This window comes from Solea senegalensis, linkage group LG1, assembly GCF_019176455.1.
Source record: "Solea senegalensis isolate Sse05_10M linkage group LG1, IFAPA_SoseM_1, whole genome shotgun sequence".
NCBI lineage: Eukaryota > Metazoa > Chordata > Actinopteri > Pleuronectiformes > Soleidae > Solea > Solea senegalensis.
Window position 1 is genome coordinate 12,054,298 of NC_058021.1, and position 27,356 is coordinate 12,081,653.

The 27,356-nt window shown below is 44.1% G+C and overlaps 2 protein-coding genes across 3 annotated transcripts in view; one reads left to right on the forward strand and one right to left on the reverse strand.

Moving 5' to 3' along the window:
* Positions 1-7,959, forward strand: part of LOC122780110 (collagen alpha-4(IV) chain-like) — a 20,476-nt gene extending 12,517 nt beyond the window's left edge. The window contains exons 32-49 of the mRNA XM_044042919.1: positions 36-203; positions 381-524; positions 1,337-1,447; positions 1,610-1,788; positions 2,027-2,090; positions 2,249-2,323; positions 2,452-2,559; positions 3,361-3,468; positions 3,562-3,633; positions 4,655-4,783; positions 5,247-5,354; positions 5,455-5,610; positions 5,688-5,795; positions 5,981-6,118; positions 6,253-6,369; positions 6,635-6,823; positions 6,926-7,209; positions 7,293-7,959. Of these exons, the coding sequence (XP_043898854.1) occupies positions 36-203; positions 381-524; positions 1,337-1,447; positions 1,610-1,788; positions 2,027-2,090; positions 2,249-2,323; positions 2,452-2,559; positions 3,361-3,468; positions 3,562-3,633; positions 4,655-4,783; positions 5,247-5,354; positions 5,455-5,610; positions 5,688-5,795; positions 5,981-6,118; positions 6,253-6,369; positions 6,635-6,823; positions 6,926-7,209; positions 7,293-7,553 (2,519 nt within the window). The 3' untranslated portion in view covers positions 7,554-7,959. The remainder of the gene's footprint in view (positions 1-35; positions 204-380; positions 525-1,336; positions 1,448-1,609; positions 1,789-2,026; positions 2,091-2,248; positions 2,324-2,451; positions 2,560-3,360; positions 3,469-3,561; positions 3,634-4,654; positions 4,784-5,246; positions 5,355-5,454; positions 5,611-5,687; positions 5,796-5,980; positions 6,119-6,252; positions 6,370-6,634; positions 6,824-6,925; positions 7,210-7,292) is intronic.
* nyap2b (neuronal tyrosine-phosphorylated phosphoinositide-3-kinase adaptor 2b) lies at positions 7,866-25,548 on the reverse strand. Of its 2 annotated transcripts, none has more exons than XM_044042986.1 (7): positions 24,598-25,548; positions 22,117-22,318; positions 18,486-18,808; positions 14,873-15,946; positions 11,253-12,617; positions 10,758-10,861; positions 7,866-10,238 (listed from the first exon to the last, which is right to left on the reverse strand). In XM_044042986.1, exons 2-7 carry the CDS (start codon positions 22,293-22,295, stop codon positions 9,951-9,953), a joined length of 3,333 nt encoding a protein of 1,110 aa, XP_043898921.1. In that variant the 5' UTR covers positions 22,296-22,318; positions 24,598-25,548; the 3' UTR covers positions 7,866-9,950. The 2 variants fall into 2 exon arrangements, with proteins under 2 accessions (XP_043898921.1, XP_043898912.1); XM_044042977.1 differs by having other exon boundaries at positions 14,873-15,949.
* Between the last annotated feature and the right edge of the window lie 1,808 nt (positions 25,549-27,356).

The window sequence follows — 27,356 nt, forward strand, 5'->3', positions numbered from 1 at the left end:
TATAATTTCTTATTTTGTTTTGTAATGTTATGTAGGTTATCCTGGTCAGAAGGGTTTAAAAGGAGATATTGGTCCACCTGGTCATGGACCAAAGGGTGTGAAAGGATTTCCTGGCCTTCCTGGTGTAGCAGGAGCTCCAGGACCAAGTGGCAACACTGGCCCTTTAGGAGATTCTGGGAAAGATGGTTTCCCAGGTCTAAAAGGTTTGTCTTGATTTTAAAAAAAGTTTGTTAAAGGTTGTTAAAAACAAACAAACCGTGTATCTCCACACTTAAGAATGGACATTCACTATCTTGTCCTAAAAGCCAGTATGCATTATATCTGTAAACTGACTGACGTGACTGAAATTCGATTTTTTTTTTTTTTGCCAATTCATCTAGGTGAAACTGGCTACCCTGGAAGGGCTGGGGCAAGAGGTTTACCAGGTCGCCCTGGACCTCCAGGACCCAGAGGTATACAGGGAGAGAGTGGTTTTAATGGTCGAGTAGGTGACCCAGGAGACCCAGGATGGCCTGGTAATAAAGGTAAGGATATGTTGCAGTCACCTTGGCCTTGATCAGGTTGTCCATCACATAGTAGTGGACATAGAGTAACAACAATTGTTAAAAATGATTAAGGAGAGCCATACAACCTAAATGATGCGAGCTTGCAAGCAAGTTCAGGCAGTCAACTCGAGGTGCATTTTATTATCCATAAGACTTGCCTCACATACACTCCCTCTGAATTTGGCGGGGTATTTTAGTTGCAAAATTTCCCATCGCTCCCTCTGTCTGCCACAGCTACCGCTAGCCTGCACTAGTGTTGCTGCTTGTGCTGTAAGTCCCACCTCCACCCTAGCATCCAGCAAGCTCCAACTGGGGGGTGTTATCACCTCAGTTTCATTATTCAAAAACAAAGTGAACAAAGGAAAAGGGTTGGGGATCCCAGCAAAAAGTAACAAGAGGTGGGTAGCGTCTTGACTAACCCAGTAATGGGCCGTTGGACCCAGCACATCCCCAGAATGTAAACAAAAACAAATTAAATAAACAAAGCCTGACAACAGGACTGCTGGTAATCTCCAAGCAATTTAAGCACCAAATTAAGAAGACTGAGGGAAAATCAGTCACTAAATGTCTAAATTACGGAAGGAACAAAAAAAGAAAGAAAGAGCCCTCACACTCGCTGCCCAGTGGGAAGTGATTAAGTCGGAGCCTGGACTCCAAAAGGAAACCATTTGTATTGTGATGCAATCAACAATCTAACATTTAAACTGGAGTTGTCTGACTGAACTGCTATTACTTAGTTTCTTTGTCTTTGTGTTGCGTCCAAATCAGACTCATCTTTGCAATCTATCCAGGTTTACGTGGTCTACCAGGATTATTAGGCCCATCGATGGTTGTGACAGTGACTAAAGGCCCAGCAGGACTACCAGGAAGGAGGGGGCAGCCAGGCCAACAAGGATTAGCAGGCATGAAGATTTCACTTTACTTATGCATCTATTTAAACACAACTATGTTTTTGTTAAATAAAATGTTACCAACATTGTTTAATTTACTAGATTTACTAGTTTAATCTACTACACATTGTAAAAATTGTAACGTAACTTTTGGTTTGTTTTTGTCCCTTACAGGCTTAAAGGGTGTAAGAGGAATACCAGGTGACGTGGGGCCTGATGGATGGCCTGGTCCTCCGGGGTTTAAGGGCAGTGTTGGTACCCCAGGTGGTGCAGGAATCCCAGGGCTTCCTGGTCACCCTGGAATCAAAGGTTTCCCTGGTCCAAGAGGATATCCTGGACAGGCTGGAGATCCGGTACACATTTAACTGAATTTAACTAAATGTATTTTAATTCAGTGAGAAGTTGCAGTTTCTAGTGTATGTCCAGTCGATACCGAGGCACATTAAAAAAGTAAATGCCATTTGAGTCATATTTAAGAAAATCACAAAGCATGCTAACAATAAAACCATTCATTATTTCTTTTGAATAATGACAAAATTATTATTATTATAACACTCAAAGACAACACTCAAACACTAATGTCTGATACAGGGAGATCCAGGACTTATGGGCCATAGGGGGGTACCAGGGCTACCAGGATTCCCTGGTACTAAGGGTGAGTAAGAGTGTGTAATATGTTTTGCATACTGGTGAATGTGCTCATGGTATATGTGATATTTTAAGATGCATGTAAGGACAATGCACTCTCACACTCTCAAACATGCATCATTTAGTTGGATGTAACCTGCTGAAACCTCTATAAATCTGCTAAAGGTGATCCGGGAATGTCAAACCAACTGCCTGGTCCACCTGGACCCAAAGGATTGCCTGGGGAGAATGGGTCATGTGGTAAGATAATGCCACACTGAACAGAACATTTGCTTTACAAAAACACTTCAAACGATGAACAGGAAACTAGGATATTTTGAAGGAGGGGTGGTAGTTTCCAAGACTATGTACTACACAATTACTTCTAGCTTCAAGAGGGCGACCAGGAGACCCAGGTGACCCAGGATCCAGGGGAAGACCGGGACCACCTGGACAAGCAGGCATTCCAGGGGAACCAGGAAGAAGAGGAGGATCAGGTGATTTCCCGTTATAGCTGACCTGGAGAACCAGTGCACTGCAGCAATAATTAACTTAATTACAGCAATAATTTGTTTTCCTATACACAAGAGAAGAAAGAACTTGCAATCCATCTTGAGATATTGCAGAGAGTTGTATACGATTACAATGAATTTCCAAGCATGTCGTAAACTGCCGCTCCATCACGTCCCTCGGCATAGCCTTACAGACGCACAGGGTATGTTTCCGCATCTGAAGGAGACATACGGGCTGTGCATTAAGACGCTCAGAGCAGCTGCCCTGAGTGTCCATCCACACTTTAACATCAAGCAATTAAGCAATCACTGACAAAGAAAATATATACATTACTATTTATAATTATTTATGACTTATTATTGGTCATGTAAATGCTCATGATATTAATAAAATAAAAGTATGTCTGAGTGTGAGCATCCTTTTCTTGGCCCTAACCTTAATATCAGTCCTATCCTGGTCCTTTTATCCCAATCTCAAACTCATTATATTTTGCTGCTGCTCTGCTTTGAGTGTCTAAATGTGCCGCCAGTGAGTTTACATCGGAGTCCATTGTGAGCCCGGTGTGTCTCTTTCAGACGCCGAAGGTACATGACAAAGCAATAGTTTATGATGATGTCAGGATGAAAATGGGTTAACTCGCTAACATTTAAATTGAAGAAAACATAAGGTCTTATTAAGTGGTAATGAATCAATACCAGGTTTCACTATTTTTATGTTTCGAATCTGGATTGTTATACATTCATACATCACCATATTTCTGTTCACTTGTGTGTGTGTGTATGTAGGCTTCCCTGGGCCTCGTGGCCTATGGGGTAGTCCAGGTTTGCCAGGTATTCCAGGTGATCATGGAGGTCTGGGACCACCGGGTCCACCAGGCCCATATGGATCCCCAGGTGCTTATGTAACATTCATTGTTTGTCCCATTATCATACAGTTTAGGCAGGGCACACACTCAAGACACTTCTTACATTGTGATCTCATGACAGGGCTTCCTGGGCCACCAGGTCTGAATGGATTGGATGGACTTAGGGGTCCAAAAGGGATGAAGGGATCAAATGGTAAGAGAGATAAAAGGATAAAGTGAAACAATTATTAACTTGTATGTCTCTTATGTTTCTTGTGTGTTGGCTTTTGTTTTCATTAATACAGTTTCAATCACGTAATGATCAGGCCTCATCATACCTCATTCGGTCCCAAAATGCAGGCTTATTTGTGGTTCCCAGAGTCTGTAAGAGCAGAATGGTAGGCAGAGCTTTCAGTGCAGGCTCCTGTGGAATTAGACCCCCTCTCTGCATTTAAAGTTAAACTGCTGGGGAAAGTTCTGTGGTGCACTCACACTCACTCTCTCACACTCAGGGTATGAATATGACATTTATTACAAGTCACTAACCTTGTTCTTTCTCTCTCTACTTCGTGCCTTTCCTTCCACTTCTCTCTCTAATTATGTGGTGCACTCAAAATCACTCTCTTTCACTCACGGTATGAATATGATTTTATTACAAGTCACTAACCTTGTTTTCTCTCGAGTTTGTGCCTTTCCTTCCTCTTCTCTCCCTGTCCTCATCTTGCAGGCTGCAGGATCCAGATCCAGTTTCGAGGCTATTATTATCATTATCAATATATAATAGCAGTTGCAGTATTGCCATCATTATTGTGCTGTGATTAATTTTGTTTTTTTTATCTAATTATATTTAATTTTATTATTATTATGTGCTATGATTGAAATTGATATCAGTTTAATTAGTTATCATTTTATTATTTCTAAATGACACTGTAGTAGTATAAACATGTCATAACCAATTCAAAACTGTCCTACCTGAACCTGATACAACTGTTATATATCTGCTCCTGGTCTCTCTCTCTTCTGTCTCTACCTCACCTTCCTCTTTCCTTTTCCCTCCCCCTTTGTGTCCCCATTTTTCCTTTCAACCCAACCGGTCGATGCAGATAGCTACCCTTTTTTTTTAAGTCTGGTTCTGTCAGATATTTCCTCCTGTTAAAAGGGAACTCCACTGATGCACTGATGGTACAGCGGAAAACTGTGAATTAAACTTTATGTGCTTTTTAATCCCTTGAAAGGCATAGATATACCTGGACCTCAGGGACCAGATGGATATCCTGGAGTCAAAGGCCTGAGGGGCCACCCAGGACCTCCAGGAGTTACATACCCTGGGTCTAAAGGCCTGCAGGGCGCACCTGGTGACCCAGGTATAACCAGGCTTGGGCACCATGCATATGCACTTTTTACACTTTTTTGTGTGTCCATGCTGCTTATTTATTTATATATTATTCTTTTTTTTATCATGTTTTATCTTTACTATTGAGTGCTTCTTTTAATCTGCCCATGATGTTATCTGTTGTTGTCTATCTGTGTATTATGTCTGAATATCTGTATGTGTGCATCTTCCTGGCTGCAAACCTATTTTCCCTGCTTTGGGACAATAAAGATACCTTGACCTTGAGTCTATAAGGATGTGAGAGAAATGAGTGCATATTTCATGTTATTTATTTTCACACTTCCCACTGTGTACTGACACTTGGCAGAGGTTTGCTTTCTTGTGAGAGATGTCATCCAAAACAGCAAGAACGATGATGACCTGGATGAATGAGAATCTACACAGGCGTCTATGTGAGAGAAGCAATTCAACTTTTTTACAATTATATTTTCCAGGTCCTCCAGGCTTCCCAGGAGAACCTGGTTTCCCTGGCATAGAATGTGTCACACCTTCACCAGGACCCCATGGAGACATAGGATATGAAGGACCTTCAGGACTTCCAGGTGTGTGTGACTGTTTATGTTCATGGAATTGAGTACATCTTTATGCTTGTTCTTTTTAAATCTGTCTATCAACATCTGGAATTTTGTGTTTGATTATTAGGTGATCCCGGGGAACCAGGCCCCCCAGGTGTTGGCATTTCCTACAAAGGTGACCCAGGACCAACTGGCCTCCCTGGGTCAGAAGGTCGCAAGGGTGAGAGGGGCTTCCGAGGGACTCCTGGATTTCAGGGCGAACCTGGCTTTATGGGTCCAAAAGGTGCATTACTGTGCAAAACTACTGCCGTTGCTTGTGATCCAGTTGAATGCACTCTAAATACTGCTGCACATTGATAGGTGAGAGAGGTGCCACTGGTCACATGGGTGCTCCAGGACCCAGAGGTCAGCAAGGTCTCCCTGGGCCCAGGGGCTCAAAGGGAGTAACTGGCCCGCCTGGAAATAGGGGTGAGTGTGGGGCTTTGTGGCTAGCCAAGTTAGATCAAGACGGGATAGATTCATAAATCTGATATCTATTTGTTTACTGCCATTCGTTGAAAATTATTCAACGAATGAAATTATTCTCACTGATTCAACTCAACTTAAATGTAGTGCTACAACAACTGGTCACCAGTGTATTATGTTTTTACCAGGTCTTAAAGGTGCTCGTGGTGATTCTGTCAATGGACAGCAAGAGAAGGCTCCCCCCGGGCCTCCAGGTCCATTTGGTTCCACAGGATCTAAGGGATTTCCTGGTGATGTGGGTCCTCCTGGGAGCCCAGGGTATAAAGGCAAGACACTGTAATACATACAGTATGTTTGTGTACTTTTACACGTCCTGGTTAGTCTGAATTGATTTGTGTTGTGTTGTTGGTTGTCTGCATGGGTGCATATTTGTTCTTAATTGTTTTTACCTGTGTTTCAGGACAAAAGGGGTCCATAGGGTCTCTGGGTCTCCCTGGTCCACCAGGTCCTCCTGGCCCAGAAGGTCCTGTTGGAGACCCAGGGGAACATGGTCAGCAAGGATTTGTTGGGGCTCAAGGTGAATATTCAGTCTCGTAAACAATACTTGTCTTCATACCATTGAATCTAGTGTCAGGAAGACCAAGTGTAATAGCATTTGGTCTGTACTACTACTAGAGGCACCTTTGTCTCTCTGAGTAAGACACTAGTTTTAATTCATGTGGCCTTTCTCTCAAGGCTACAGATATATGATTGACTCCCTTAAGACGTTAATTTAATTTGTCTTTTCCCTTTCCCTCCACATCAACCACTCCCTACCCGTTTAAAACGCCTTCAACCACCAGGTTCTCCCGGTCTACCTGGCAATCCAGGCGAGCCAGGTCAAAGGGGGACAGCCAGCTCAGGCTTTCTTTTGGTTATCCACAGCCAGTCGGTTCAGGTACCTCACTGCCCTCAAGGCAGCAGTGAGCTCTGGGTGGGCTACAGCCTGGTGTACCTGGAGGGACAGGAGAAGGCTCACACACAGGACCTGGGTAGCAAACTGCTATAAGTGACTGCTGACATCTTCAAATTAGTTGTATTTATTACAAAAAAACTTCAACTTCCTCTCTCTTTTTTACCTCTTCCCTTTGCAGGCCAGGCTGGCTCCTGCCTCCCTGTTTTCTCCACCATGCCTTTCTCTTACTGCAACAAAGCTGCCTGTCACTACTCCAGTCGCAACGACAAATCCTACTGGCTCTCCACCACTGCTCCCATACCCATGATGCCACTGCTTGGTGAGGAAATCAGAGCTCACATCAGCCGGTGTGTTGTGTGCGAGACAGTTTCACCTGCAGTGGCTTTCCACAGCCAGGATCACACGTTTCCCACGTGCCCACCTGGCTGGAGGAGTCTGTGGACGGGATATTCCTTCCTCCTGGTGAGTGTAAACAAAAGGTTTGTAACTTGAAAACAAACATGTCATTTCCACTGAATATCTTCCTGCTGCCTTTCTGTCCTCAGCACACAGGTGCGGGTGATGAAGGCGGTGGCCAGTCTTTGACCTCCTCTGGCAGCTGCCTTAAAGATTTCAGAACTCACCCCTTCATAGAGTGCCAGGGTGTGCGCGGCTCCTGTCACTACTTTGCCAACCTCTACAGCTTTTGGCTGACTGCTGTGAGTCAGGCAGAGCAGTTTATCACCCCGAGACCCGGCATCATCAAAGCCGCCGACAAACAGCGCGGAAAAAGCAGCCACTGTCATGTCTGCCTCAGAGGGAAATAACTATCCTTTGCAGTATGTTACAGGTCACATGACAAAAAAATAGTTTTACAATGTAAACACTGTTCAATTTTACCTAAACAGCGTGCTTTTATAATGGTGTCACTGTATCTTTTTCTTATTATTTTAATGAGGTGCTTTTTATTATTATAAATGTTTTAATAATTGATAATGTTGTTCCCAAATGTTTGCCAGATAAATGTTACAATCTTGTCCAAATTATACTTTAGGGGTAAAGTTTCACATTCAAAATTCAATAGTTGTGACACTGGTAGAAGAAGGTAGAAGAAAATGAACAATTTCAGCAGGACACAGTTTGCCTTAGTGGGTTTCAAGTCCATATTTATTTATTTCTCTCAACAGAACCCAAGTGACAATCAGAATACAGTACTTTTTTTTTCCTCAAACATGTTTTTTTGTCTTTCCTTTGTTTATTACGCAAAACAAGAGAACACTCAAGTGCAATAGGACAGAGGACTCTGACAGTGCGGTGCTCTCTCTACCTTTTCACAGTGCACATCTATACACAAAAAAGATTGTACATCATCATCATCATCATCATCATCATTATTACATTTCAAACCTCCACCCACCAGTGTTATGGATAGGGTAAATATGTCTTAAAACAATCATTTGTAAAGATTCATCTTGCATACAGTGTAGCTTGGCACACAAACACAGACATGCACAGCTCTCTCCCCAAACATACTCACATACATATACACACACACACGCGCACACGCACACATGGACATACCATACAGAGGGACCTGTGTACAGTTGATTCTCACCAGAGAGGGTTACTGCACTCTAACAGCTTGCTCATTTGTCAAACCCATACTATTTTGGCAATGTTGTCATTGCATTTTAATGTGCAAAGAGAACCAATTTTTGATGATGTAAGCAGAAGGCTGAGGTAGAGGGAGAGCGCTGGGGGAGAAGGACATGTATGTTTCCAGCCTAATTAAATGTAATGGAAGATGATGGGTAGTGCAGTTCTTCTTTTCAAACAAAGCCTCAATCACTCGTAGGCCTTTGTGCAACCCCGGTCCTTATGACTGGGAAGAGCTGTTGCCATGGGATAGGTCCTTATGCAATTTGATCTCTAAAATGGTTGCCCGCCAATTCAGTGGAAAATATCGTCAGAGACAACCAATCACAGATGACTGTGTGCGACACACACACACACAGCCAGTCTCCTGAGCCTTTATTTCCCAGCCAATCATTTAAAACGTCCATGACACAGCTCGCTACTCCTGACATTTTCAAAAAATATATATATAAGCATAATCTTGACAGTTATTTCTTACGCAAGTGCATATGGCTATTATAATCTGCGGTAAAATTAAGAAACGCTCTAAAAGCTCAGGTGTTGATTGTACAGGCTGGTCATTGGCACAGAGCATTCACACTGCTGTGTCATGGTGCTCGCAGTGTTCATGGCAAAGTAAGGGCACTGGTACTTGCCAGCTATTGCCACCGCCCCATTTTAAATAACCAAACGCCGTAAGCGCAACCACACCCATAACTTGCTTTGACAGGCTTTGGCTGGTTTTTGGAAATGATATTGTTTAAAATGTATGCTCATAATTTACTCCCTCCCCATCCCACCCTCATAGTGTATCTTATACGACGGAAACATTTCACACTTTCTTTGTCACCTACAACGATTTGACTGCTTCAAAAGGCTTTGACGTAGTGACGACACAGCTTCTTACTGTAATATACAAACTACAGAGTTTCCCGTCTCTGCGTCCGCAGCAACTGTTGTACATTCTACAACATACTGGAATCTAAAGCACGTTGACGTTGAACTCCTCGACTTACTATACGACAGTAAAAATGTAAAAGTAAATATAGAGACAGAATTGAATAAGTCCATTCACTTAGGTGCTGTTGAGCACTAAAAGAATTGGGCATAAGAAAATGATGCTACTCCGGTACAAGTATTTATAGATTATGCTTTGAAAATGTAAAATAAGCAAAACCAAAATAAATAAATAACTAATAATAATAATAATTAAAAAAAAACCAGTAGATTGCATCTACATCTACTATTCATAATTTAAGATGCTTTTAATCCCCATCTCATTTAAAAAATATCTATTCATCAAATATCTATTCTACTAGTTATATTACAAGAATCCAGTCACAGGAAATAGAAAAATATCAAATATCACCAATGATGATAAGAAAACATGACGACCTGAACGAGCAGAAATATTGCTATGGTAACCACCATTGTCCTTTGACATCATCAGCAAGTGCCATCCCCCTGGTGCTCTTATTGGCTCTCCTGATTGCCCTGATGTTGGAGGAAGGAATCAGCCTGATCCAGAGGGGAGAGGGAGTGGGTAATTTGGGGTTGTGTGGCTGGGAGGTGCAAGTGTGTTGTGACTGTCAGATGGCTGTGTCCCAAAATACAGTTTTCTGTGTGGGGTAGGGGGGGGGACGGATCTTTTTGGCCCCGCTGCTTTTCCCGCAGGCTGGGAGGACAGATGCATTGTCTTGCTTGCACTGATTCCGCTCTTGGTGCCTGTCCTCGTGTCTGTCTGGAAGAGGAGGCCTCTCCAGAAACCTCTGCAGCTGTGGGTGCTGTCTGGAACGGATCTCCGTACACAGGGTGCGCTTCCTCTCAATCTGTTCTAGCATAGTCGTATCCCCACATATCCACGGCATCTGGGGCATCTGAGGGACAGATTTGGTGCATTCAATTAGGTGAATACAGCGTCATGTCACGGTTAATTGGATACTATGAAAGCCCTGAAAATGTAAATACTCACATCGAAACAATTCACAAAGAAAGTAAAAAAAAACTCAAGTGTAAAATGTATTTATAAAGCACGTTTACACAACTGAGGCTGACCAAAGTGCTGTACATAATCACGCCACTAAAACAGCAAAGACATATATATAGAAATGCCATATTATATTATATTATTGTATACTGTATATGCACAATAAAACAAAACATCTTTAACATCACATAAAGAAGAAAAGCTAAATGTTAATAGAAGAAAGAACTAAGCAAACAAGTTAAGACTGCATCAAAGTAATATCAGTATTGGTAGATAAGAATGCACATAAGGATATGACATCACATGAATTCAGTTATTAACTGTGGTAAGAAGCTGACCAAGGAAGTACACTTTCAGAACTTGCTAGAGGCTAAAAACACGTAAACAAGTATAGGCAACATCTGCTCACCTGACTTTGATGTGTCTCTGATACTCTCCTCTGTGGAGTTCCCATTGGCGAGGGGTTGGCGGGGACAGAAGTTGAGCGGCCATATTTAGGTGGTGCTTTCAGATCTACAAAGCGAAATAAAATGTGAAACACACACAGATACGTACATTTTATTCAACTGGGTACTTCATGTTGTATCGTATACTGCAATCCTGGAGGTAACACTTTATATTAGGGAACACATATTCACCTTTAACTACTTACTATCATATATAAGTAGCATACTAGCCCTTTATTAGTAAATATTAAGCACGTATTAACCTTTTTGTACCTCTACTATGACATGAATTAAGATTTTCCCTAAATAAGGTGTTAATACGTGCTTACTATTTACTAATAAAGGGCTAGTATGCTACTTATATGCATGTTAGTAAGCACCTAGTTGATGGTGAATATGTCTTCCCTAATATAAAGTGTTACCATACTGGATCATGAATTTGAGGTCTTGGCTCTCACCATTTCCTGTTCCCATAGTCATTGGTGGGCTACCAGATGACCTCCCATGGTGAGTAGGTGTTGTTGTGGATGAATGCTGCCCTGACATTGTGCTGCCATTTCTCTCTTGTGCTTTTGATTGTTCCATGCTGTAATTTGTTTTGCTTTCTCGTCGAGGCGTGCCCTCTGATCGATAGCCTCTCTCTTTGCCGTCGCACCTGTACTCCATTGCAGCCGAGCCATTCACACTCCTGTCTTTGCTGTCCCTTCTCACCTCAAGGCCAGTTTTACGCACATTTTTACTGTCCTGCTTGGCTAGAGGAGGAGGCGGAATATCTGCTCCATTGTGGCTGCTCCGCTCTCTCTCCTCATTCTTGGATTCACAGCTGAAGACAGCTCTGTCTTTGCCGTTTGTGCTTCTGGAAGCTTCTTGTCGGGGCAGGATCTCTGGTGGCTGGTCTATTCTACCTTCGTGTCTGTGCTCCATGTTGTTCCTTACTCTCTCTTTGCTGTCAGGTCCCGGTAACAAATCGGGACGATGGTCTTTGATATCATGCCTATATTCTGCTCCAGCTCTAACTCTGTCTTTGCTCTCCTGTCGGGGGAAAAACTCAGGTGGTCTGTCTCTGCTTTCATGCTTTGAGTCCACACCATTCCTTGCTCTCTCTTTGCTGTCCAGTACGGGTAAGAGTTCAGGCGGCTGATCTAGCAGCCTTTCTCTGGCTTCATGTCTAGAGTCGACACCATTTCTTGCTCTTTCCTTGCTGTCTTGTCTGGGTAACAGCTCAGGTGGCTGATCGAGCAGTCTCTCTCTTGATTTACTGTCCTGTCTCAGCAAAGACTCCACGCCGTGTCCCTCGCTCCGATCTTTGCTGTCCCTCCTTGGCATCAGGTCACCGTTGCTGATGCCCCTGTCCTTGGAGTCTCTTCTTATCAAAGAGACGGTTTCCAGGGAGCTGAAGCTCCTATCTTTGGACTCCCGTCTCATAGGGATGGGCTCTACACTGCTGCAGCCTTTGTCCCTGCTATCCCTGCGAACAGGTGGTGTTTCCACACTACAAGTGCGGTCTTTACTGTTGCGTCTGTGGGGCAGTTGTTCAACATTGTTGCTTCCTCGGTCTTTGTCTCTCTCCTTGTCTTTCCCCTTGTCTCTGTCTTTGTCTCTCTCCTTGTCTTTCCCCTTGTCTCGCTCCTTGTCTTTCCCCTTGTCTCTGTCTCTGTCCTTGTCTCTGTCCTTGTCTCTGTCTCTGTCTTTGTCTCGGTCCCTCCGATGAGACGACTCTTTGCTGTGGCGCTCTTTGGAGTCCCGCTTGGACTCCTTGCTGTGACTGTGACGTTCTTTGCCTTCGCGCTTGGACTCGCCGTGAGACCTGCTTTTGGACTCCGCTGTAAAAGAGCAAACAAATGATTGTTAATGATGCGTTCAAACGACACTATTAACAATAACTCCACAATCACATAATGTCAGTTATTCACATATGGTAGATACTCTTGAAATATAAATAGGACATAATGGCTGGCATATTCATGACATCAGTGTATAAGGAAAAACAAGTTGTTTTTTTTTGTATTATACACTACCACCAAATGTCCTCTAGGTGTCACTCAGTTCTCACTGAAACAGCTACAGGAAACCACTGTGGTGTTAGATTAATATGTGGGCTCACACACAGCTGAATTGTGCTCCTTTCATTTTACACTAATAATAGATGGCACACACCACTAACACACACACACACACACACAATCTGATTAGCTGACTCCGAATTCAGTTAAAATCCTTAAAATAGCTCTTTCTGTCCTTTGCCAATTTACATTCCAACATGGAGTGTAGCAAACGCTGAATGCTGTCACAAGTATGTCATTTATTAAAGCATTAATGCAACCACTAAATATGTATGCATGCATATAGAGGCTGTGCCCTCTATATGGCTTGAATATGGGCTTTAACATACAGCACGAGAATAGAGCTTCCCAGTCATGCCCACATGTGTCATACATGGCTTTCAAGTTTGTGCATGTGTGTTTGTGCGTGTGTGTGTGTCAGTATGGCGATTAACCGGCTGGTAAGTGGGTCAGGCGAGCTGCTGCTGCTGCTGCCTCTATTGCCTCGGAAAGGGAGAGGAAAAAAACCTCCATTCACTGTGTTAAATACGTGTGCTCATTACACGGTGTGTACTTGTAGTCAAAGAGCAACACACACAACCTGTCATTGCTAAAGCCCCACTAACACAGGTGCTGGGATACAAAAATGTAAGCTCAAAAGATCTGTCATGTAATATTGTTTTGGACATGTGTGCCTTTAACGGGCAGGACAGGAAGTGTGAAAACAGCTCTATCAACTGAGCTTTCCCTCTCTTGATGTGCATACAGTATAAAACATATGAGACAAGGAAACAACAACAGCATCATCAAAGGGCTGTTGGGAGAAAACATTGGGAATTCCTGGAACTTAAATGCAGCACTTGACAATCTAATAATCACCTAAAGTACATTGGTTATTCAACGGGGATAATTAACATAGCAGTTAATAACAAACTGAAGTGACATCACAAGATTGCATTAGTTGTAAATAGCAAGAATCCATGACTTTTTTCCTCCGCTTCTACTATCTCCATACGACAGCTACACCCCAGATTCATGATTGGCTTCACAAGTGGAGTACATGCTGATTGGACAGAAGGGAGAATCTGAAATCCTCTGATCAAGGGTAGATTCGAGTTCAGAGGAATAGTTATCCCTATCAGAAGCTCAGTGCTTTGTCGTAGACTGCCGTGTCCTGAGCCGTGATTGGCTGCATTACCCAAGGGGAGGGAATCTGCAAATAAGGAACGGCGTTTTCTCCTCCTTCCTCTGTTGCTATGTTATAGTTGCTAAGACTGTTCGGTGAGGATGGATAGGAACTCTTTGGTATATATAAATGAACTATGCTATCCTTCATGCATTTATGCCTTGTTTGAAATGTTATTGATTTACACTACATGCATTACATTTTATAATATTCAGCCTTGTAAATGACTACTTCTTTATTATTATTATTATTATTATTATTATTATTATTAATAATAATAATAATAATAATAATAATAATAATAATGATAATAATCAACTCTTTTTGGTTGCAACTTTATATTACTTGACCGGTGCTCATAATGACATAAACATCATCTGTTCATTGAGCAGTCCCTGCTTTCTGTCATGGTTGCATTGATTTTGGTATTGCCATCTGTATTTAAATATGATGTTTATGTATTTAAATGTAATGCTGCCTAAAAGGCCTAATGCCTTGAGTAGGTTTGAGGGACCTGCTGTCTGTTGGTCTGTAATCCCCTCAGATTAAATCATATGATCTGTATCAGACCTGGCTCATTGAGTCAGAATAAATACAGTAGATTTAGATTGTAAGGTTGTTGCTTTAGGGCAGCACGTGGCCAAGTGGAAAGGGGTACTTGGCTTGTAACCGGAGGGTCGCCAGTTCAAGTCACCACCAGGTCAAAAAGGGCTGGGGTACCCCTGAGCAAGGTACCCAACTCCCATTGCTCCCCGAAAACAAGATATCTACGAGTGCAGTACTATAATTCCTGTGGCCTTTGCTGCTTAACTTCAAGCCAAAAAATTATAAGGCAAATGTGCTGACTCACTTTCTCCAGGTTCTTTAGACTTTCGGCCACTTGTGTTTTTCTTCAGCATGTTCCTGCCTGTGGTGAACAGGTTGGTTAGTTCGTCCAGCGGGCTGGTGGGCGTCCGTGAACGCCCTGTCGACACGTTCTGCATAGAACCATGGAGTCGACCCCCGCCGTCTTGAGGTGGCGAGCCTTTGCCATGAGGAGTGGCAGAGGCGCTGCGCGGCAGTCCCCCAGGGAATGGCATTGAAGCGTCAAAGGGAGGTGTACGCATGAGGCTCAGAGGGGTGAGACAACGACCCATGCTGACGGGTGATGGACAAGCGGAGTGGCTGCGCTGATAGGAGGATGAGGAGTTTGATTTGTATAGGGTACAGGGTAGTGGAGGTGCAGAGGAGCGCCCGGAGATGGTGAGGGTCGGTGTGGCAGTGAGCTCCCTGCGGATGTGTGCAGAGGAGGCTGGCTCGGTGGAGGATGTCGGGGATTTGCTGTAGGATTGGTTCTCCATCACGGGCAATTTGGTTACATCTAGAGGGGTGAGGGGAGACTCGTCTGAGTTGGGTGAGCACTGTGCTGGTGCTGGTGGGAACACCAACAGGGGAGGCCGGTGAGTGAGTAAATTGGGGAAAGGTGCAGGAATGTCACAGAGGGGAATGTTTCGAGGTGTGGAGCAGCGGCTGAGCGGTTCAGGGTCATAGGGCGCTGGGGTGGGGCATGCAGAGCGGCATCCGACAGGATCGGTCCTGTACTCCATATCGTCCAGAGCTGGGTACTTCATCTCTTCGTACACGGACTCTCCTGGCTCCTCGTCCTCACTCTTAGGGGGTTCTCGTGTGCCAACATCAATCCCACCCATCTCTATATAGACGGGTTCATCTTCACAGTCGTCATTTGGACTCTCATCACTCTGCGGGGGTGAGGGGTTGCGTTCGCATGGGGAGGTGACGTAGTGGAGAGCTTTGGAGAGGCAGACCCCACTGCTCCTGTGACTCTTGATGTAGGACTCGTCGAAGGAGATGCTCAGCTGTGTGTTGGGGTTCCTCTTGGGTTTGGGTGGTGGCACCCTCCTACAGTCCTCACTGCATCCTTGAGCTGCTGGAGGACAGAGTGAGAGACAGTCTTAAAACAAACCACTTTCACACGGTACATGTTGAATCATCTCAGACTGAAATAGTGTCGTAATGGGACTGCCGTCACTGGATTGAGCAAAAGAGTGTCATTTGTAATTCATCTTAAAATTAAACATCAGCTTTAATACAAAGCCTGGGGCTGTTGATGTACATCGACGTAAGCAATACCTTGAGTCAGATATGTGGGAATAGTTGAGGCATATGCATGTTTCTAGGTCACATATATACAGCAGTGGAGCAGTATGTGAGTATCTGGTATCTGGGTCACACACACTGTGGAACTTCTTTCTGATAGTGGTGACGTAGCATTGCAGTGTGAATCTCTTTCGATGTAATGCATAGAGGCTATGAGCAATGTCCATGTTCTCCATACTACTGTACAGTACGTCCTGGACTAGCTGGCCATGCCAGTGCTCTCTATACTACTAGGTTTGCTCACAGCGTATTTCTAGGTCAGAGAGTCCTTTCTCTGATATGAAGGAGGGGATAAGTGTAGTTAAGAGCTGGGCCATGTCTGAAATCTTCAAACTGCGGATTTTATGCCTTCAATAATTCAGACGTCAGATGGCTCGGGCACACATGTACTTCCCATAACTTTATGACTCACCACCATCACGACACGCATGCATGCACGTTTCCACACGCACACTGCACATGCCTACACACAGTGTCACAATCTATGAAGTATCCCAATAAGCGGTCTGACTGAGTAGGTCTATATATCGTCCTTGTTTTCTGTCTTTTCTCAAAGAATCAGTGCATTTTAAATGAGAGAAAACAATTCAGTAGGATAAACAAAGGGCTATTAGAACATTTCATGTGGTTTTGCACCAGTATGTTCTGCATTAATCGAGTTCGAAGCTGAATGTCACCGATGTTAATTTGCTCTGAGAATGAAATGGGCCTCTTGTCTCCAAATTCTCTTTTCATTACCACTAATTAATTGGTGTTAATAAAAGAAAGTTGGCTCCGTCCAGATGTGTTCCTGCTGTGTTTGCTTGTGTAATCGCTTCCTTGATTTAGTGTCCACACATGATAATAAAGTGCATCTGTGTGTCTTTTCCATAATGACCACAGACAGTAGGACACTAACAGGTTTGCAAGGTGGGTGATGAGATTTGTTGGAGCACTCATGATGAATCCATCCCTCCAAACATCCTACTCTCTTCCTACTTCCTGTTCCTTCACCTCTTCTCGCTCTCTATTACTCCTTCATCTCCCCCTCCCCCCTGTAGTGGATATGTTTACCCGCAAACCCCTCTCCCTCCCTCCCCTCCTGGGGAAATTGAATCTAGGTCAATCGCTCCTCCTGAATGAATTCTATATAGACAGGCTCCGCCCCTTCCAGCTACAGCGCCAGCTACAGAGCACGCAACCCTCCCCTCAGCCAGGGACACCCCCACACTCTCCCTCCGATTGGCTCTGAAGCCTCAGACTCCAGCATCTCTGAAGCCCGATTCGCCAAAGCTGTTCAGTGCTGCTGTGATTGGCTGTGCTGCAGGGGGTCTTCGTTTCTGTGGGATGGTTGCCGTGGTGCCCAGGAAGATCTGTGTGCACGCAGAGATCCCCACCAATGTGAGGCAGGCTGGGCGACTCCCTAAACATCACATGGGCAGCATTCAAACTGAATTGGAGTCATGGCTTTCTCCCACCTCGATTCCTCCCTGCTCTCACAGTCACCTGCCACTTAGACGGCTCTGTTCATATCAGCTATAACTTCATGCTCAGCACGTACTGTAGGCTGTGATTGAGTGGTGCACATTGTGCTACAACAGTTACTATTTCTGTGGCTTGTTAAGGAAAACATTTGTCAGTCTCACAGCTTCACAGCTTCTTTTTTTTTCCTTTTTTTTACACCACATTGTCGTAATAATCATGGTAAGATGGGTCTGTTTTATTGCTGTTACTGACTGATGTCCGCATCTCTGAATGGTGCTCGAGCAAGATTTCACCAGTAATTTACTTAAACAAAGTCTGTTATTTCATGAGGTTGCTGAACTGCACAATGTTGACTCAAATCAGACAACAGCCAGCACATTACTCTCATCCATCTTTTAGATTAGTCACTCTATACGAATACATCAGTGGAAACAGTATTCATTTAGTACTAACAGCACTGAAGCCTTGGAAATCTTCAAGTTAGCAGATGGGGAACAAATGACCTGTAATTTGTTTATCTGACCGCCAACCGAGATACAGCTTACCTCCTGAAGACATTGACAACCAAAGTTGCTCTAGTTAATTGCTTTGGTATAAAACATCCCTTCTTATGCACAATAGTTTATTTACATTGTGGTTATCACCTGATGTCATTGACCTCCATTGAACTTCTCATTATTTCTGTATCAGTATGCCACCACTGTATTCCACAGTGAATGAAAGTATGCAATGAATATCTGGATGTCATGTCACTGTAGCAGACACATTGTTGAGGAGGGCACTGCGGAGAGAAACTAAATATAGCATATAGCAGTTTTGTGTGAAGTGCCACCACCACTCACCGTCACATCTCTCCCCACGGCAAGTGGACACGGGACTGTGGTCCACCGCCTCAGACGACATGCTCAGCTTGGTGGCCGGGTCCCTCCTGGGCTTGGGTGGAGGCTGCTTCCTAGAGGTTGGGCTTCCCACTTCTTCCTCTACACCACCACCACCCCCAGTGTTCCCCCCACCGACAGAGTGGAGGGACTGGGAGCGTATGGAGAAGCCCTGCCCACAGGCAAGGGCATGCGGGTGTGGCATGGGCATGCGTTCCTGGGGGTCAGGCATGGTAATAGAGCCTATACGCAAGTGCTTGCCTTCAGCGGCGATGTCTTCACCCGTCCTAACACAAGAAGGGACAGAGAGAAGGTACAGGAACATGTGATATGAATCATAACAGCAGGGGTTTCTTCCAAGAGAAATATTATGATTTTCCTCCTCGTAAGCGAATCATACTGTATGTTTGTGCTCGTCTAAAGTTCCTCCAAAGGCTCCAATGATGAGATACTTGAGTTAACAACACAGATGTGTTAGTGGCATTGAAAACAGGGTCTCTCTCAGGGCAGGGCATTGATTTGAGTTTAACCCTGGTTATGACCGGAGCTGCTCACACAACCACACACAGACTGACACCAAAAAAGTCCCCCAGCCTGTACACAATCAATCCCTACAAATGGATGATTGGTCTGAATGGAGCGTTAATGATGTCTGAGTGTAGTATGGTAATGGGTGTGTGTGTGTGTGTGTGTGTGTGTGTGTGTGTTGCAGAGTAAATGAGTTTAAGATCTGTTTAGGGAAAAGGTTTGTTGTACAAAAGACATTTACAAAGAGTATATTATGCTCAATCTATGTTGTTCATTTATTTATCCTCACATCAAAGAAACAATTAATTGAAGGTAATGTGATTGAAGCAAATGGAATCATTTACACATGCTTTGATAAATGTCAACCCGGTGTTGCAATCTGTGTTCTGTGTGTGTGTGTGTGTGTGTGTGAGAGAGAGAGAGAGAGAGACTTCTTGGTGTGTGGCTCTTTCCTGACTCTGGATCCCCTCCTGGCCAGCTGCTGAGCAGAAGTGCTTGGTGTGGTGGGTTCACTGACCAGGGACTTATCTTTGCTTAGCAACAGGGTACCCATAGAAACCAGAAACAAAGCCAGCTGCCTGCCACACAATAATAACAATAATAATAAAGTGCACGTGCTCGTCACAACCAATGAAACTGTAGAGATTCTACAGGAGTAGTTCCTGCTGCATACATGCCACACTGCCAAGACCTTTAAAAGAAAATGAAAAAAAAGTTTAAAAAAAAAAGTGTGTGTGTGTGTGTGTGGTGGTCGGGTGTCACTGGAGTAGTGGTGACTGGGTTATTTATAGGATATTTGCCCAGTGATTGGCAACAGGACAGACTAAAGGTGCACTTAGACCAGTAGGAGTTCACTTGTCATCAGGCAGCTCTGGTTCTCATCACTGTGACACTATGTAACACACACAGACAGACAGACAGACAGGCAGACAAAGACACACACACACACACAAATCAAGAATACATTAGGTTGAGGGACGCTTAAAAACAATGGCTGTTTTCAGCACAAAAAGGAAGGAGAGGAGAAGGCAGCCGTTTAAAATTTGCCTGCATATGCAAATGTAAGTAAATGTGTTTAAATGTTTGTCAGCTCTATCTCAGTCAGTCTCTCTCTCTCTCTCTGTGAGTGTGTGTGTGAGAGAGAGGGAGAGGGAGAGAGAGAGACACTGTGAATAACTTCTGATGAAACACAATAAAAGAAACCCAGAGTGAGAGAGCAGCAGGCAGGAAGACCCGCCTCACTCAAACCTAGCACACTGATCTGATTGGCCTATGGCTGTTCCAGCTGTCACTAGGCAGAAAATACCTCCTGCAACTGAGCTCACACCTAATCTCTAACAGTTGTTTTTTTTCCCATTCCTTCTCCCTATTCTTAAATACCTTTGCATTAAAAAGCTCTTTCTCCCTCACAGCCACACATTCGTTCTCACACATTAACATATTCTATATTCCTGTTGCACACATCCATGCATGCACATGCACACAAGAAGGCATGTATTTATTTACGCACATGCAAGCATGGACAAAATAATCTTTTCAGTTACTGTAAAAATGGGTCGTACCATTGACCTACTTGTAGGCCTCATGAAAAATCCAGTTCTTTCTTTTTTGACACTTCCTCCACTAACTGTGTATTAATATTTAAGCTTTTGGCAACAGCTTTGGGCCAGTAGAAGGAGAGCAAGATAGATGCTACGTTCCTCTGACATAACCCTGTGTGTCCCATTCACTAAATTACCTTTTATGACTGCGTCAGACGGAGCACAGGAAGTGTGTTTCTGTGACTTAGTTGTCTTCTTTTATGGGCCATGAAAACAGCTGAACTCTGTCCGCTCTGATCATGCCAGCGATGCAAATGGACAATCGCAGTGGCTCCAAAAAGCTCCTGTTAAATCTCATGACCCCTTGACAGCAACGTGACAGAGTTCAAAGTGTGACTGTGTACAGTAAACCAGCTCAGAAGATGCACATCTGTCCGCACATACTCAGCATTCAAAAGACCATAAAGGGGTTTAGTATCTGATCGACAGCTAGAACTCCTCGCACCTGCTAAACTACATTGTGGTATATATCGGACTGTCGACACGCCAACAATCATCACAGCATCACATGACATGACTTGTTCAAGCATTTGACTGAAGAGCATGCGGTTCTTTTCAAGCAGATTTGCTGAATCCAGATTTCAGCTCACCTAACTGCTACATACAGTGGGAGGACTGTTAAAAAACAACAACACTGTTTGGCTGTAATTTTAAATGAAGACTACACATGTCTTGTAAAAAAAAAAAAGGTTTCATGGCATGTGTACATTGTTCTTGAAGCAAAGCGGAAATCACTAACCAACCACCAACCAGCAAATGAATAAATCCAAACATTTTTTTCCTTTCCTCTTTTGTTTGGAGCGGTGACTCAGTGCTCACAACACAAGCACACCGTATCCACGTGTTATTCCCATTAATGCCAAGTGCATGACTCTTATTCGTTGAAGTTCTGTATAGTGACACACAGTGGTGTGGCTGTTTGTGTTCATAACAAAATACAAAAACATGGTGCAGCAGCACACATGACTGGTCTTGGATGACGTAGACTGGATAAAATATTCCCTATTTATAGCTGGCAGTGATACTTTGAACACATGGGATACTGTCTGTCTGTCACTGCCATCCCCCTCCATCCTTGTCCTTCTTTTTTTTCTTTTCTGACAGCTTTCCATTTAAACATGGAACAGCAATGACCTCAATGCAAGGACAAGTCCCAAATAAGTCCAAAAGTGGGAAAAAAAAGAAAGAAAATTAATTATCCTCTTAAGATCATGGGGCGCACCAATCCACATTTGCAAACTCCAAAATATGGCAACCTGCCATTACCACAGAGACCCTCTGGCCACTTGTCCCAATTCCTTACAACCTCTTCATCAAGTGAACACAGTGACATCCTTGCAGAGCAGAGTCCCACTTGTGTGCTGTTATGAGACTTCTAAATCTACTTCACCACTATCTACTGTACCTACTAAACCCAGATCAATATGTAGTTCTATATTTCTATATTTTAAGTTGTTGTTTTTTACCTCCTTATGGCTTCCTCCTGTTTTCTCTTCTTGTCGTTTTTCTCCTGCAGGAATGCCCTATTTCTCTCATTCCTGGCGTGGTCCAGGTTCTGAGCTACCAGGCCATTGTAGGCTCTCAGCCCATTTTCCTCAACATACTTGAAAAACCGGAGCGGTTCCTCCTCTTTGGAGCTCATCATTCTTCCAGTGGTTCCACAGCATTCTGATAGGGAAACATAAAACGGAATATTAGTGCCACTAATTTGCCCAACTGATAATATGTACTGTAGCATCACACAGCACGGCATTGGCCTGGTAGTTAAAGCTTCAACCTTCAGTTTTCAAGGTTAATGAAGCAATATTGCATCAGCACCACAACAAAAACGTCACACACTGACTTTGTATGATGCTCCTATTGTTTTTTTTAAAGATTTCTGACTGTTGCTGTGTTGAGTTCATGGCCTGAAGAAAGTCCATGTTGTTGGTGAGACTTGCATCATTCCCGTGTCTGCAAGAGTAAGTGTTTTCCCTGGAGGGGTTTCACTGTGCGCACACACCACACATACACACATACACTACTTAGCTACAGTTACTCATTACCTTCAGTTACAGTTCTGGCTGTGGTTAAGTGCCGGCTGCTCATTTTCTCAGTTGTGTTTGCACATTCTCTGGCTGAAATGACTGGCTTTCAGAGTGTCTGCATAAAAGTGAAAAGAGGCTTTCATCTTCTGCCGTTGTAGCATGTGTAGGGCTTGGATGTGAAAATACAGGACTCCTGGGACAAACCGCATAGATGAAATGAACAATCTTAATAGACTGTGGTGCGTGGATTTACACACACATCATCATCATCTTGTTGCTGGAAATCTAAAAATAATCTTTTGAGCTTTGATGAATTTGAGTCTTCCTTGCTGCCTTTGATTTTTGTAAAAAAATATACATACGGACGACATCACTGTCGTGAGAAACAGCGTGGATGTTGCTGTGGAGAACAGCCTCTTCAATGACACATCCACATTGGTGCAATCATCCTGTGATTAACTCCTCCCAAAGGGGAATCGGTTTAAAACAGCAGCATTTGCAGCCAGTTTTGATCCAACCCCTGCATAGTGCCGTTAATGATGTTATCAGTGTGCAAGCATTTTATAGCGTGCACATGCCTGGAGACCTGTGCAATTGTGAGCAACACGGTATATACAATGTGCAACCGCCAAATGTGAATTTGGACGGTCCGGTATTGAACAAGAAGAGAACCATGACTGCTTTTATGTAGGTCAGTGTTGTCAAATCAGCCTAAGACTCATGCCTGTTTATCTGTGAGAGTGTGAGAGTGTGCACGGTGAGGGGGAGGGGGGGTTTGTGATATCTGTATGTGCATGTTGGTGTGTAGGAAGGCAAGGGGAGCATGGGGAGGGTTTGGAGGGCAGCCAGATGGAGATTGCAGGGCAACAGAGAGCAGCTATTGTCTGGTCATCCTCAGCATGCCTCTCTACCTTACGTCTGTCTACAAATAAGTGCAGCATGGATCCTAGGTCATAAGGTTAATCTGCCAGTTCCACACCCGATGACGCATCCTTAAAACTCGTTAAGCTTTGGTTTTTGCAAGTGTGGCAAGGCAAGGCTGACAAGAGCCAAAAGACAGAATCACCATCTTGGAGTAGAGCTCAAATCAGGACACAGAACTCTGGTGTCAAGTGGTGGAGAGACTTTCGTGTCTGTTTATCAGGTCTTATCATCTCAGAGATGTGAGGCTGTGAGAAGGGAAATAAATCTTGGCTTCTTGAGAGGAACAAGGTGTACCAGTTAGATGTGTTAAGGGCACAGCAAAGGGAATGCACAGTTCAAATAGTGTTTGAGCTGAATTAATCTTGCCTGCCTAATCCCTGTAAGCCTGCGGCAGCTCTCTGCACTGGACTCAGCATGCTTATCGCACTGTTTTTACCAACCAAGCCTTTCACAATGGATTGTCCTCCAATAACTCATTGCTGTACAATGTTCCTGTTATTTATTTATTTATTTCACTCTTTATTTATAAAACACATTTGCCTCCTCTATTCTCATCTCCCTTCCGAGGCCCCAGTTGACATTTGCTTCAACAGTTGGGACACAAGGCTTGCACTTTGCCTTTTGTAAGTAAATGAAGGTGACGTGGTATTTCTGTTAGAAGGCAACCATGTCACGGGAGAATGGCAGCATGAATATTGTAGAGGCACAAAGTCAAAAAGATTGCAAGGCTGACAGTCAGTTGGCAGCACAGATGGGCGCAAAGCAATGCATGCACACACACACACACATGCACACACACGCATCAGTGCAGTACTGTGGACCAAGTACAGGTTAACCTGTAAATACAGACACATTTTGCAGCTCTGCTTTGTGATTTTTATGGAAACTTGAGTAGAGAAATTTTCTGCACACATTATGTTGTGTATGGTAAACATATTTGCCTGTCTGTGGGTCATGGGTTGTTGTGTATGAGTAAGTGTGATAATGCATACTTACAATGGGGCTGTGTCCCTGCAGGTTTGTCAACCAATGTGTATTCTGTGTCCCAGTGATGAGTCCAGTGCACGCTAGAGAACTCTGAACTATGCTGGAGCACCAGTGCACAATTCCACTTAAATCCACATAGACTTTCATCCATTGTATGGTCCAACTGATTGGCTTGCTAAAAGGAGTCCCTGTGACCCAGTATTATTCTGGTGCTAGATGGGTGCTCTGCCATTGGGTGTGCAGCCCATTGCCTCCTCCCTTGGCCAGAAACGGGAGATGCAGCCCCTCTAGTCCAGATGTGGTCAAAGTCCAAGCCAGGTGCCAGCTTCACTGTTCCACACATCTGCACATTCTGGAGATGGCAGAAAGATGCAGCATAGCAACAGCCCACACCTGCCACTGCCACTGCAAGCACGACACAAAAACACACTAACACCCCCTCACATTAAACTGCTCCCGCAGTTGTAGTCCAAACACTCACAGTCTCTCTAATGTGTCCCCTACAGACTGTCTTTTCCTCTGCTGTCATATGTCCAAATGTACAGATTGTCTCACAAGTGAAAGGGATCCTCACTTGCAATGCCCTGAAGCAGAGTGGTGTGTATTTCCAGGGATGGCATTCCCAGCCAGCTTCCTCTGTCCTGCTCAGTCTCACAGGTTGGTATAGTCAGGTTGAGCTTTATCAGATGACACCGGGCTTCCCAACTGCAGATCACCACAAGAAAAACACGCCCACTGCCTACTGTAGCCTCCTTCCACTACAGCGTCATCCTCTCTCTCTCTCCCTCTTTCCTTATCCTGAATGCGATTTTCTGTCACTGAGTGCTTCTTAACTCATCCTAATGAATACTCAAACCCCAGCCTGTTTCTCCACTTAGTCTTTTCATATCTCATTTCATGTCTTGTGAGCCTCCGATTCCCAGGCTGCACTCTAACGGGAGCCTGAATGTGTTTTTCTTCTTTCAGCACCACGGAGAGCTCACTCTGTCAGAGGGTGAAGGTGGGGTGGGGGATGAGTGGGTGGGCACACTCAGAGAGGGCCAAGTAGAGTGATGGGGGGGTGAGTGGGAGGAGTCACTGGGTTGCCAGGGTGTGACCTCATTAGACGCTTCCACCTCTCTTCCCCCAGCAACCACAGCGCTCCCCTCTCTGTCCCCCCCCCCCTCTCTCACAGCTCGTAAACAAGACCATGACATAGAAAAAAACAAACACTTGCAGTGAATACACCATGTTTCTCTCAAGTGCATGCTTTACATGTACAGTAGGCAAAACAATGCACAACAACACAAGGAGGAGCATGAAAAGCATGAAAGCCAACTACATAAAAAGGGTAAACAGCGCAGTGCAATTTCCAATACACACAATGTTGATGCAAGATTAAAATATGTTTGCATAGGCAAACAAAGCCAGGCAGACTTGCTCCCAGTGGTCACAAAAATGAAAGGGATGAAAGCAGGGACAGAGTTGAATCTGAGTTTCAAGTATGTCAGGAGGCTACCGTGGCTCCTGTGTACACTTGCTTGACTGTCTGGGGAGTGAGTGTTGGTTTCAGTCGCACTGTCAGTTGTTTACGTGATGGGACTGCCTGGCATGTGGCGTAGAAGCAGAGGTTGAGGTAGGATGAGCAGTGCGGGTGGGGTGATGGGACTGGGTTTGCTAGGATGGATTAACACTGTCAACACAAAAGGATTAGGGAGCAGAGATCTGTTGTTTTCATCAACCATTCCCTCCATTTCTTTTAACCCCCCTCACTTTCCCCCTCCCTCCATCCGTCTCGCACTTTGCGGGTGGAGTGGGAACGGTTCGCTGGAGTAGGAAGTCGGAGGCACTAAAATTAGGTTTCAGTTTAGGTTGGGGGAGCCAAAATGAGCAATAACACACACACAGTGAGTTCAGGATGCATGGGATGAACCTCAGTGCAGCACTGCATATGATTATCAAAAAAAGTAGTGGGAAGGTAAAAAAGTGTGGCATCAAACAGTGTTTCTCTATACATATTTCAAACGCTTTTCCTCATAACAACATATGCCATGATCTCACTGAGATAAATGCTCGGTCAAAAGGTATAGTCGCCCCCCCCCTTTTTCTGCCCATTGTGAGGGATGTGCTAGACTGGTCACGCACAAAGCAAGTCACTCTGTCCAGACCAATTCAGCACATGCACACATAAACACACACATGTACACAAAGACCCCCTTCTGACCTCGGTGCAAAGTCTATGTGTGCAATCTCAAAGGAAGTGTTTAGAGCCCATCTGAGTTCAATGAACACAGACAGTACGGGTGATCAAAGGTCAATTAGATTAAACAAAATTGTTCCACCTATAGGCAACAGGGCTTTGTTTTGTGAAGAGTGGAGGACACTCCCTCAGGGACAGAGTGGGAGATGAAGTCAGACACAATGGCTGCAACATTTTGTGTTGCACACACATAGGGAGGCATCCAAATTACCTGGCTGCAAGAGCCCAAATATTTGAAAAACAATTTTTTTGCTGTTATATATATATTTATCAAAGTGGATTAAAAAGATCTATACTAGAGCACATAATACATCTGATCTATTCATTTTCAAAACAGTATTTCAACTCTGATCCCTAAGTCCAATAACATGTATTAAGCCAATCAGTCTTTCAGATTACTTGCAGGTTAACATAACCTTGCCAGGTCAAGTATGTCGTCGAACCACGTGACATTAATGTCTGTGTACTAATACAGACCAATGTGCCCTGAAGCAGAGGACTGGTGGATGGTTCAATCATGCATGTTGTT

What these genes read in the sequence shown, in the direction of transcription:
- nyap2b (XM_044042977.1), bottom strand. Translation starts at nt 22,295, where the DNA reads ATGATGAGCTCCAAAGAGGAGGAACCGCTCCGGTTTTTCAAGTATGTT. An exon ending in GTCTAAAGAACCTGGAGAAA is followed by an intron (nt 12,618 to 14,872) that starts GTGAGTCAGCAC and finishes GCTCTTTTACAG; the next exon opens with CGGAGTCCAAAAGCAGGTCT. An exon ending in CAGAGACACATCAAAGTCAG is followed by an intron (nt 10,239 to 10,757) that starts GTGAGCAGATGT and finishes TCTGTCCCTCAG; the next exon opens with ATGCCCCAGATGCCGTGGAT.